The following is a 13,313-nucleotide window of genomic DNA, read 5'->3' as shown; positions in this document are numbered from 1 at the left end:
AAATTTAGCCCAATTCATTACTCAGGCCCATTACAAAGGTTGTTCTACATCTCATTGTTTTGGGCCTAATTCATCTAATACGTTTAGACCACGTGTTGTTTCATAATGTATTTAATGAATATACTGTTCTTCTTCCTGACATAATGTCACATGTTTATGATTTGAATAATAAATCTACAGGCTAAAGTAGGTTACGGGGTAGAACGATAAAATATGAAATATAATTATTAAATAATAAATAAAAATAAAATGAGGAAAAAATATTAAGGCAGCGACGCGATCACACCGAATTGGCGGTTTTGTAAAATGGGTTTTTTCATCATTAACTAACAATGAATTTAAACGATACGATTTTGTAAAATTTAAGCTACAATCAAAATAAATATTATATTTAAACAATACAAATACAAATACAATACAATACGACGGGTAACAACCATCCAAACAAGGTGTATGTTCATAATTTGCAAAGGTCTTTAATTTTTGTTCCATAACACTTAAAAGAACGAAAAAACTACAAACAAATCCATAAGTCACAAGTTATGTCTTATAGAATTATGGCATGAAAGAGAAACATAATACATAAGTTTAGTTTCAGAACATTACGCCTTAAGAACTTCATAACTCATAAATTATATCTAATAATAAAAATCGCAAAGACGTAAGTTTAGTTTTTGAGAGCCCACGAAAAAGATAAATGACATGGCCTTCTACTTCTAAAAGGAGAGAGACTCATATAACAACTGAAGTATATACGGCCCAGATCCAACTCTTTGGATGGGCCCAAGTCTTAGTTGTAGTCTGTAACGACTAGGAAGGTTTACGCAAATAAGAGACTCAGCCAAAATTTTGGTAGACAAATCTTGATAATCATTAAGATTACATGCCTTGTCATAAAATTGTCATCATTTTTATATAAGATATAAAAAATAGTAAAGTAAAGGATCATAAGAATGAATATTGGCGATAAATTTTGACGTTTTTTAAATTGGTGGTTGACTTGTCTTATTATATATTCTAACATATGACTAGGATTACTAGAATTTTGATAACTATCTGGATAAATCATCAGAGTAAGCTCCAAAATCGTAATCATCATGACTTTTGTTTGGTAGGAATTTCACCAGCACGTTTCGCTTCAAAATTAACAAAAAATCAATTCTAATGAATCAATCATTTTCGATAGTTAAAATTCTATCTCAACCTTTAAAAATTAATAGATTAACTTTTCATTTTAACAAGTTTTTCAAAGTTCAACAATAATATTCTTCAACTTAACTTTCACCTGTCAAACTATCCAAATCGTTAAGAATTGAAGATATAAATTTAAGAAAAGATTACATATATCCAATTTCAACTATAAATAAACAATTTTTAAAAACTATATTTTTAGTATAACATTAAAAGAGATGGAGAAGGAGGAAGGATGAGATGAAGAATGATGGAGAAGAGAGATGGAAAAGAAATTACGATAAGTTAGATTTTTCTCATAATCATTCGATTAATAATTATTATATTAAAATAATAACCTTTAAGATATCATATCTATTTGAGTAAGCCTGTTAAGACATGATTGAGTGGTTAAGAGGTGGATTATACCTGAAATCGAAGCCAGCCTCCAATTGCAATTTATTCATGAGATCGTTAAATGAAAATTGTCTAGTACAATTTACGAATTATCAGACAATGAACATATTACCATAAAATATTCACCCAAAGAACAGAGTCTATGATGTATCCGCTTCAACTAATTTCAAGCAATCATAGAGGATGGGACGTCCTTTTATAAGTTGCTGTTTGGATATCACAACCAAGATTGTTCATTCATATTAAAATGCACACAGTTTTCACAATCCAAATTATGTGGCATAAACATTATTGAAATGACAAAAAAAGGACGATGCTAACCTGTCTTATTCTCTTAATACAGACAATATAACTTTCTATTAATGTCCATCTAAAAATTAATATAATGTGCTCATAATCCAAATCCTAAATTTTTTTATTGATCAATCAAATAATTGGCGGCCTACATATTTTTTTATTTTTATTAGATAAAATAAGGTGGAATACTTAATTACACCTACACAGTCTACCTTGTTATGATATAAAAAGTCACTGTATATCTTTGTTCCTTTTACATATATAATTTATTTATTTTACTTGTCAATTTTAATAAATAAAAATACAATTAATTTTTCTTTCTATTTTACCTTTATGGTTATGTAATCATTTTAAAAATAATTATAATACTTGTAATCAAACTTATATTTTCGGGTATTATCAATTTTTAATAAAATAAATACTTAAACCAATAATTTTTTTAAGGGGGGTGTAAATTGTAAAATGGACCATGAACATATAATAATTGAATTTCTTAAATTTTATCTTATCTCAAACAGATAATGATCATATTAATTACACTAATAAGATGCTTTCGAATTGTGAAATCATTTAATGTATAACCCCCGATAATCCACCCAACTTATTTTTAAATTAAATTAAAGAAGCAAAGAGTATAGTATTATGAACTATCATTGGAATATTTTGACATTTTGCTACTTTTTATCATATTCAAAAACATCAAGTAGACTTCATATTCAAATCGAATAAAAAACCACAAATATATTTAGTGTATGAGAAATGATTTGTATCACTATAATAAAAATAATTTTTAATAATAAAATAAATATATATATATATATATATATATATATATATATATATATATTAATAAAGAGTGTTAAATTTTTTATCGATATTAGTTAAGTATTGTCATTAGATTCAATGTCACTAAAGACTGTAGAGACATATCTAAAGAGTAATTGTTATTAAAATATATTTAATTATAATAAATCTATAATTATTATTAGTTAATTATCGTTAAAAATTAATTTTAATATAGTATAAATATGTTATATGTATTTATTGATCTAAAAATATTTTAAATTTTTTTTTGGGCTTAAAAGAATATCCCGAACTAACACCCCCTTTCAAATTCAAACCTGCTTAAATTGAATAATATAAATCATAATAAGCCACATGACTTTTTTTAATTGAAAAAAACTCATTAGATTTAAAGTGTTATTTGTGGGGTATTTTTGAGCTAAAAATAGGTCTGTTTTAAGCTAATAGATACATAGATATTTTTGAGCCTTGTATTTTTTTTGATACTTTTTTCGAATTCAAATATTTCCTTCGTCTTTATTTATTTGACACTTTTTTTTTTACAATTTAAGATTCGGGCTACATATGTAAATTTGGACAAAGAATTTAAAAGGTAGACATAAGAGAAAATCATAATTGATAGGATTTTCTTTTGTAACTTTTAATATCTAAATATTAATTCTAAAACATTGAGTTGATATAATTCAATTTAGCTTTAAAATCAATTGAATTAACTCTTACGCAATAAAAATATATCACACAAAATTAAAGTAGAGGAAGTACAATTGTTAGTTTATTTTTTTCTTTCTTCAAGTTTGAGTGGCTAAGTATTTTTCTTGCTAACCTTTTCGTATAAACACAAACTTGATCATTGCATCACTCCATGTGTCTCCCATCAGTTATTAATTAACCTCCATTAATTAGTCTAATCCCGTACTTACTCAAAAAATAACCACTTAAGCTTAATTTGTTTGTTAGAATAATTAAGGAAAAAAGTTAAGAAATATATCTGAATTATGGTCGTAATTTGTATAACGATATTAAACTATGAAAAAGACCTTTTACCCCATGCACTATTTAATAGTGTATTTTAAATGAATATATATGTCTACGTGGACATCATAAATATTGCATAATTATAAATAGTAACTGTCCACGTGACACATATATACCTTTAAAATATATTATTAAATAGTGTAAAAGTAAAAAGTCCTCCAGAATATTTAATACCGCTACAATAATTTTGACAATAATTAAAATATTTTTAGACCTTTCTTTTCAATAATTAATAAATTAATAAAAATAAAGTTTAGAAGTCGTATATATTCAATTTTTACTTTTATATAAATAATTCAAAATGCATATACACAAAAATAAAATCATCGTACATTTTAAATAACTCGATTATCAAACTCTACTTAAAGAAATTAAAATAAATAGGTAAAAATGCGATGCATGGCTGCATGCAGTAGACAAGAAATATTTAAATAAGTTGGTCTATAAGTTAGAATATCACCATCCTGAAAATAATATAAAGGTTAAATTAGTTTTACAAAAGAATTAATTAATTGAGTTGACTACACACCATTAAGAGTACAACATGTACTAGTGCTACCAAATCTGAACCTTCCAAAGCTGATAAGTGGATTAAGAACCACTAATTATGTTAGTTAGCACTTACTAATACACGGATTAGTTAACATGCAATATAAATTGATTAAAATATGAACTAATAATATAGGAGTGAGTAAGACTAATTATTATTATTGTAAGTTAGGAGAAAAATCATAAGTATAGTGACTGAATACTTATATATATTCCTTCCAACCTAAACAACAAGGATGAGATATCGATTATGGACCCTCAACTAATTAATCAATCTTATAATTAATCAACTTACCTTTCAAGTATCTTAATTAGTTTAGATGACTTTGCACCAACTTCATAATGATGATACCTTATTTTAAATCATCATTTAAATTCAATTTTTTCTTTCCTTCGCTTCAGCCCCAATCAACTTCTCTATATATATTTATATTCGGGAAAATGATCTGAGAAATACTTTTAACTTTGATCGAAATTGTTATTCTGATATCAAACTTTATGAAAGACCTTTTACCTTCTGAACTGTTTAATAGTGTTATTTAAAAGTATATATGTGTCCACGTGGACACATTACTATTAATAATTATGCAAAAATTTATTTTCACGTGGACACATTACTATTTATAATTATGCAAAAATTTATTTTCACGTGGACACATATATACATTTAAATATACACTACTAAATAGTACAGAGGTAAAAGGTCCTTTTCAAAGTTTAGTATCGTAACGATAATTTCGATCAAAATTTGAATATATATTAGATTTTTTTCCCTTTATTTTCGATACCAATATGATAATAAATTAATAATTTCAATAGCAAAGTCAAAAATTTACCAATTTAAAAATTTACTAAATATCACATTTCGTAGAATAATATGCATGCACGTGGTGAATTTAATCCTTTCTTACAGTACTTGCTAGGTAAAAGATTCCATAAACTTATTATTGGAAGTTTTGGGCAAATCAAGTATGATGAAATGTTTAATCGTAGGATTAGGACAATAGATTTGAGGGTTACGGTATTAATTAAGAATCCCTCCAAGAATAAGTGGAATTATTGATGAGGTAGTTAGAACTTGGCCATACATATAATACATATATATAGTAGGTCACAAGTAGGGGCAGCGTATCGGTTGGTTCGATTCGGTTTTGAAGTTTATCGAGTTGGTTTATTGGTTGTCGGTTTGTAAAGATGCTAAACTGTTATAGAACCATTAAGATATTGACTTATCAGTTATTGGTTTTATCGGTTTTTGATCGTTATCGATTCGGTTATCGCTTTAACCATTAAGATTTGACACAAAAGAAAAAACATTAAAAATCACTTAGAAACAAGGTGATAAACCAAATACACCATGCAGTTGAGTTCACAAGTTACATCTTGCTCAAAAGCAAACACTTTTAAAAGTTACATCTTGCTCAAAAGCAAACACTTGATTGTAGAATAATCAAGTGTTTGAGACAATCGAAAATAAAAGTAGGAAATTAAACTCCTTGTCGGGGATTTTATAGACAAAATGGTATAAATAAAATTATTTAATTTACTATCGGGTTATCGGTTAACCCATTAAGAAAACACATTCAAACCGTTAAGAACCAATAATCCGATAACTAAAAAAAATCAAAAACGTTATAAAACTACTAAACCAATAACCCAATACTATAAACTAATAATTTTTTTATCAGTTCGACTTATCGATTTCTGTTCGGTTTTGAACAGCCCTAGTCACGAGGCTTATTTTTAGGTGATTATTAGTTCTATTTATTTTATCGAGCATTTTGATGGAATAAATAACATCTAATCTTATCCTTAATTAGAAGTCTCGAATACACTTGAACTTACCTTTCTCTTAAATGACTCTAATATGAATATCCGATACGAGATGAAAAAAAAATTCTAATATTTATAAACAATTTCTTGTAATTATCTTCTAGTGATATAAAAAAAAGTCGAAAGCAAACAATTATGTAGTTGAGGAAAATGCCAAAAAGCCATGGTCAGCAAAAACATCATAAGAAGATGAACATTGAGCCTATGTTTGACAAAGAAAAGCACACATAATACATTTGTCTATTTTGACAAAACTAATTGTGTACACCGCTTGGTTTGGAACTTCTTTTCATTTCTTCTATGTTCGTTCACTCCAAGAAATAAACACAACTTTCATCTCACGAAAATTTTGTTGGGAGCGCTACCTCTGAATGAATTTTAAAATGCATAATTCAAATTTAATTAGCGCTCTAATATTAATTTCAGATATCCGATAGAAAAAAAAAGACTAAGTAAAGAGTGATTAAGCTAACGATGACAACCAAAAGCTACTAAGACAAATTGCTAATTTGCCCTTTTTTGCAAATCCAAGATGAGAATAGTGACTTTGCCAGCTACCCTGCTTATGTCACCACTCATCCAGTATCATCGTTAAACCGATTCATTTTAAACTTTACACGTCTCTTACTAAATAATAATTAATATAAAAGTATATAGCTTTACATTTTAGAAAATGATTAAAGGTTCACATAATAATATAATTATGCCTTTTCATAAATAGTGTGTAAATTTTTTTTATTTTAATGTATAATATGAAACGGAAATAATATTGACAAAAACTAGTGCTAATTTTCTTATTTCTCCCAATTTGATTAGTATTTGTAAATCAAATCAGTATCAATATCATAATTTGTCGTTGTTTATGATACGAAAGTTTAACCAATTTTAAATACATGACTAAAATAAATTTAAAATAAAGTATGCTATTAATAACCTTTCTCACTAATTAAATCAGCTTATATGAACAAAAGGAAAAAACTTTTAAATTAAAGTGTTTTTTCTTTTTAATTTATAAGGGATCCAACTCAATTTTTTCCTCTTTGGCACAATCCCACTTTTATGATATTGTTTTCCAAATTAGAATAAAAGAGAACACTAATATTAACTAAACATTAAGAAAGGAAGAAAATATTAAATGTTCCACTTTACTTATTTCCAATGCTATGATATGGATATGTGACCACAAGTGTTGTGTAAGATAAAATAATTCTAAATTAAACAATTGATATTCCAACACATTGAAGTAAATTCCAAGAAAACCAAAAAGAAATTTTCTCTTTTCCATCACCAAGCAAGACATGAAAAAAGCCTACTTATATATAGCAAATGTTCTCAATTGTTAATTAATTAAATGTTTTCACATTATTAAAAAAAAGAGCAACCCCCTCCAAAAGTACAATATATTTTCCTAAATTTCTGTTGAATTTAATAAGCTTAAAAATTAAAATTGCTAAAAATATATTTAAAGACTTATTTTGAATCTATCCGCAAACATAAGAGACCATTTTTTTGTGTCATTTTCTTATCACATTTAGTGGATTTTTTACAAGATCCAACTAGAGTTGCACTTCTTCTGATAATCGTAGCAAAATACGATGATTTTTATGTAATAATAAATTAATATAAATCTAAAGATTTAAAGGTTTCATTAATGCCACTGGACCAAAAGTCTACTTTATTATTGAGTTCCAACAAATATTTCTTATATTTTTGAATTATATCCCTCGATATAAACACACAGTCACAAAAGACTTTTCAAATATTTAAAAACTATACGAAAAGTATTATAAATTATAATTTTTTGTATATCAATATGACAAAAAAATATATCGTAAAATATTAGTAATAAGTTCTTATAGTTTGACTCTAAAAATAAAAATCATGACAATTAAAAGTGGACGGAGGGAGTAATAATCTCAAACATGAATCGTCAACCATAGTGCTGATTAGGAGTGTGCACTATTTGGATTAAATCGAAAAATCAAACCGAAATCTTGGATTGATTTTTTGAATTTTTGATTTGATTTTGGATCTATAATTTACTTTGTTTTTTTTGGTTGAGTTATTTTAGAAAAATGAAAACCAAAAAATTGAATTTTATATATATATATATATATATATATATAATTTTTTAAATTGCAAATTATTTTGTTATGTTTCTAATTATTAACATAACCGATTAACCGAATCGAAAATATTCAAACCAAAAAGAGAAAAATCAAACCAAACCAAATTTATTTTGGTTTGGATCGGGTTACACTTCTTCCAAATCAAAAACCGAAAATCCAAATCGAATGCACACCCCTAGTGCTGATACCCTCCGCCATAAATGATATGTTGATACCCTCTGTCATACTTTTGAGATATTGGTGCTCCTGTTGTCCAAAAGCTAGAGTGTGTATGCCCTTCACTCTAACGGAAGACTAAACAGGGACACGTGACGCAATCTTATCCATCGATTCAATGTCGAATCGTGGATAAGATTATGACACGTGTATGTCCGTTAGTATAAAGGGTATATATGCTCTAGTTTTTGAACGGTAGGGATTCCTATGTCCCAAAAATATAACGAAAGATATCTACATATCATTTATGATAGTTCAAATGTATATTTATCCCTTTTCCCTAAAAAATTTATCTCTAGAAAACGAAAGAAAAAAAAATTCCTTTTACTAACCAAAAATCTTTTTAATTTCTTATACATACTCAAACTCAAAACCTCTAATTAAAAAGATCCATTAATTTCTAAAACCAAAGTTTAAGATAGAGAACCAAACTCCAACAAACTCAACTCTTAAAAAAACAAAGCCAAAACAACTCCCACTGCAAACTCCTCTATTGTTTTTTTTTTTTTGTTAATATTTTTTAAGTTGTTGGCCTATCCATTCCTTCCAAAAGAACAACTCTCCAAACTTTTTTTTTCCAAACTACCATTGAAGATTTAGATTCCTCCATTAAAATAGAAGAGCTAAACATCAATATATATCTTCATTTTCTCAAACCATTTTCACATCCCCAAAAAAATGGAAACTTACTCCTCTGTTCCAATGGAGAAAACAACCAAAATTATAAGAAAATCAATCTTCATTTTCCTTCAGAACTATCAGTTCTTCACAACAACAACAGCTTTTTTCGCTTTTCCATTTGCTGCTTCTGTTCTTTTTCTACAATCATTCATCTATTCGTCATCGCTTTATCCAATAATTTATGAGCGTTTGCATTTACTTTTCGACGCAGCAGGGTTCCCTTCATCGTCAGAATTCTTCATTCTTCTCAATTCCAAGATCTCTCAGACGATTTTGATATCTTTTCTTTCATTCCCTTTTACCATTTCCTTTTATCTTTTCGCCAAATCTGTGGTAATCGAATCTCTGAAATACTCAAAACCATCTCAAAGAACTACATTTCCTTCGTATTTCAACCTTCTTGTCACCCAGCTCTGTAACTCACTACTCATCATTTCCGCAAACGCCACCTGTTTCACTCTCCTATTCTTCGGGTTCAATCTCTTTGATTATGGATTCGGGCTTTCGAATCCAAGAACAATTCTTTTGTTATCAGCAACAGGGGCTGTACTCTGTTCTATTATACTCGCAAACACTTTAATTATTTGTAATTTGGCATTGGTAACATCAGGAAATGAGAGAATTGGAGGATTCATGGCGATTCTCAAATCTTGTGTTTTGATTAGAGGAAGAACAGCAACAGCATTATCACTAGCAGTGCCTGTAAATTTAGCTCTGGCTGCAGTTGAAGCTCTGTTTCAATACAGAATCGTAAACGCGTATTATCAAGAAAAAACAGAGCTTTTTACTCTAGCTTTAGAAGGAATGTTCATCGCCTATATTTATTCACTTCTTATTGTTCTTGATACAATAGCAAGCTGTGTTTTCTACAAAAGCTGTAAAACAGAGGAACATGGGATTTTTCCAGTTTCGTCCATTTCGACATATCAAGATGAAATTCAACACAGAGATCAATGTATAGTTGTGAAGATAAAGACATTAGAGGAGTTCTGTTAAGTTTTTTTTTTCTTCTTATGTTTTCTTGATTTATTTTTCAATTGGATAATAAAAAAAAAATCTGGTCTCCAAATACCAAGCAATTTCTTGGAGCCAGAATTGTATTTTTTTTTTGCTTGTAATCTCTAAATATCCATTGATGTAAAAGCTTTAGAACCTGAAAAGTCACAGCTTTTCTGTATACAGTATAGATGAAATTCTTGTAAACTGTTTATATTTCAATTTGCAATGCAAAGAGAAAAAAAAAACATGAATTTCTGAAATCAAGTTTACAGAGCAGTGACTTATTTTTAACCGATAAAAGTTATCGTCACGTGATCATAAGGTCATGAGTTCAAGTCGAAGAAATAGCTCGTACAAATGTGATGGTTATGTGAGTTCGATTTTCTTTTTGTCCCCTTTCCATGCTTTAACATATATTCTAATGGTTAATAGTATATATTCCACGAATTAAAGTGGGATAAATAGTAACTCACTACATAGAAAATGATCATTAGCAGCAATTAATTCTTAATAGTTGCTAAATGTATATTTTTAGCGGTAATTATTAGTCTTTAACAACATTGATTCTAATTTTAACTAATATCGATAAAACTTTAGTACTCTTTGTTAACGTTAATATTTATTGCCACTAATAATTATTTTTGTTGTAGTGACTCTCCACCCATAATCAAAAGCAGTAGTCATTGTGTATGAGGATTCAGAATGCAAAAAAGAAAAGAAAAAAAGAATAATTATAGAAAGGATTTTTATCTTTAATTGGCTTAATAATGTAAATGAATCGAAAAATTCAAAACAAATATCAAACGTGAAATGAGAAATCAAAAAGGTTTAGGATTGAGGCAGGTGGAAGATGATTGCTTGTCATGTACCTAAAGTTAGAGGAGGTTTCACTTTGCACAACGTAGCAGTCAAGCTAATATTTGTAGTCATATATACAAAATGTAACGTCTATACTGTTTATAAATATATAATACTTTTTTCGTCCACTATTATTTGTTATAATTTCTGTTTTAAGAGTCAAATAATAAGAACTTTGACTAACATTTTAATATATATTTTTTCATCATATCGATATGCAAACAAAAACTACAATTTATATTACTTTTCGTATAGTTTCTGAATATTTTAATTTTTTATTTAAATATCAAATTAATGTAATCTAATTTAACTTCGAAAATTAATCAAATTGACTTTTGAAAAATACGACATGACAAATAAAAGTGGACAGATGAAATATATATTTGCGCTTATTAATTTTAGCCGTGCAAGTTAGTCAAGTATTTTAATTATTTTTGGTTGGGTGGGGGTGAGGTGGTTAAGGTAGGACAACATTGTCTTAACTTTCAAGAGAATAGTATTTAGCAAATTTGATCACGGAAAATCATTAGCTAATGCCAAATAAAGCTTAAAGAAAACACCAAATGTGAAGGGTTGAGAGTTAATAATAATTGGACTTGTTTGTTTATTTCATTTTGGGAGTATTAACAACTTCATTTATTTATTTTTTCCAAATTGGGAGTTGGGGAGTGAGAAAATTCATACAATGTCTTTGGTTAGCCAGACTCATTTATTAATTTAGTTAATAAAGTAACTTCTTTTGTTTTACTAGAAGGCCAAAATTATCACTAGGAATGGGTGACCAATAACATGCAAAGTGTTATAATCAATTGTTTAAAGTTTGAGCTTTGACCATGAAAAATGTTTATAGAAAGTGTTTTATTTGATCGATATAAATTTGAATTATTTGGATTAGTATACTAAGAAGAAAAAAAAACTAGATGATCAATTTTAAAAAAAAGGTTCAAAAAATGTGACCTACGTTGTTATATGTTAATCTTGAGTTGAGTAAGCCAGAGTTCATCATTAATTTTTAAGTTAAACTACCTAAAGAAGAAAAGAGGCTATGGTTTGGTTAGTAATTTATGGGTAAACAAATTACTACCTCTTGAGATGACTAGGTTATGTATAGAGAGGGGGTAGGTCATGTGTGACACCTTAGCTTACGATAAAAATTTTATATCGGTATAAAATAAAACGAGATCACAAGATTGATATATCAGTAAGCAAGTCTTGTGTTGTTGCACTCTGGTACCGCCATATTTTTTAAGGCGTAAGTTTAATTGGATATAAACTTTCATTCTTTTTGTTTCTCAAAAAATGATCTTTAGCGGTAATTAATTAACGACAGTAGCTTAATTATCACTGAATACGTATTTTTAGTGGTAATTGTCACTCTTTTGTTTCTAAAACCTTTAGTGACATTGAATCTAATGACAATTATCTAAAATCGGTAAAGACTTTAATATATTTTATTAATGTGTATATTTATTGCCGTTAAAAAATATTTTTATTATAGCGTGAATTGATTATAATAGGTTAATTGATGGTTGGAATGATTCTCACGTCGAAGAATTAGTGTAAGTGTTGCAATCCTTATAAATTTTATAAAAAAAGTTCCTAATTACAAATTTATGGAGACCCAACCTTGATCTTAAATGCAGTGGACTTATCTAGTCTTGTACTTAAATGAAGGGTCTGCAATTTGATTTATATTATATTTATTGTTATAAGGAATTTTTATTTTTATTTCTCTATTTATTTTTCCACTTCAAATTATCTTTATAATACATTAATTTTTTTTTTATTTGCAAATCTAATTTATCTTTAAATAATTATGTATCTATTAGTTTTAAATAACAATATAGATAATTATGTACCTACAAGTCAGATGACTTTTGAGAGTCATATCTTAACACCATCAATACAGATATCACTCACCATTTGAAAGACACACTTAAATAAAAAGAAAAATTTTATTTTCTATCTACTTCTCTTGTCTCCTTCCCTTTATGATTATATTATTCTGAGCTTAACTTTATAACAATAATAAATTTCTGTTTGATTTTTTAAAGATTAACTTGCAAAGAAAAAACTATTTTACATGGAGAAAGTAAATGCTATATTATTCATTCACGGTGAAGCTTTGATCTAGTAATTAATAAGATATGGTTTTCTTGTTATAAACTAAAAACACATTTGACTAAAGTTGGATTAATAATAACAAATCAAATTACATAAATCTAATAATAATATTTGGTCAATTTTCCAAAATATACTTATATCGATTTTTTTTATTTTGGTCAAGAGTACTTAAGAAAAACAATGACTCGTAATACTACTAAC

At 27.4% G+C, this 13,313-nt stretch overlaps 1 protein-coding gene across 1 annotated transcript; it reads left to right on the top strand.

Moving 5' to 3' along the window:
* The first annotated feature begins 9,128 nt into the window (after nucleotides 1-9,128).
* On the top strand, nucleotides 9,129-10,127 carry LOC101262301 (uncharacterized). Its single transcript, XM_004236433.1, has one exon. The coding sequence runs from the start codon at nucleotides 9,129-9,131 to the stop codon at nucleotides 10,125-10,127; it is 999 nt and encodes a 332-aa protein (XP_004236481.1).
* The last annotated feature ends 3,186 nt before the right edge of the window (nucleotides 10,128-13,313 follow it).

This window comes from Solanum lycopersicum, chromosome 3, assembly GCF_036512215.1.
Source record: "Solanum lycopersicum chromosome 3, SLM_r2.1".
In the NCBI taxonomy this organism is placed as follows: domain Eukaryota; kingdom Viridiplantae; phylum Streptophyta; class Magnoliopsida; order Solanales; family Solanaceae; genus Solanum; species Solanum lycopersicum.
Note: the sequence above shows the minus strand (reverse complement) of the source record. Positions and strands in the feature narration are given on the sequence as shown.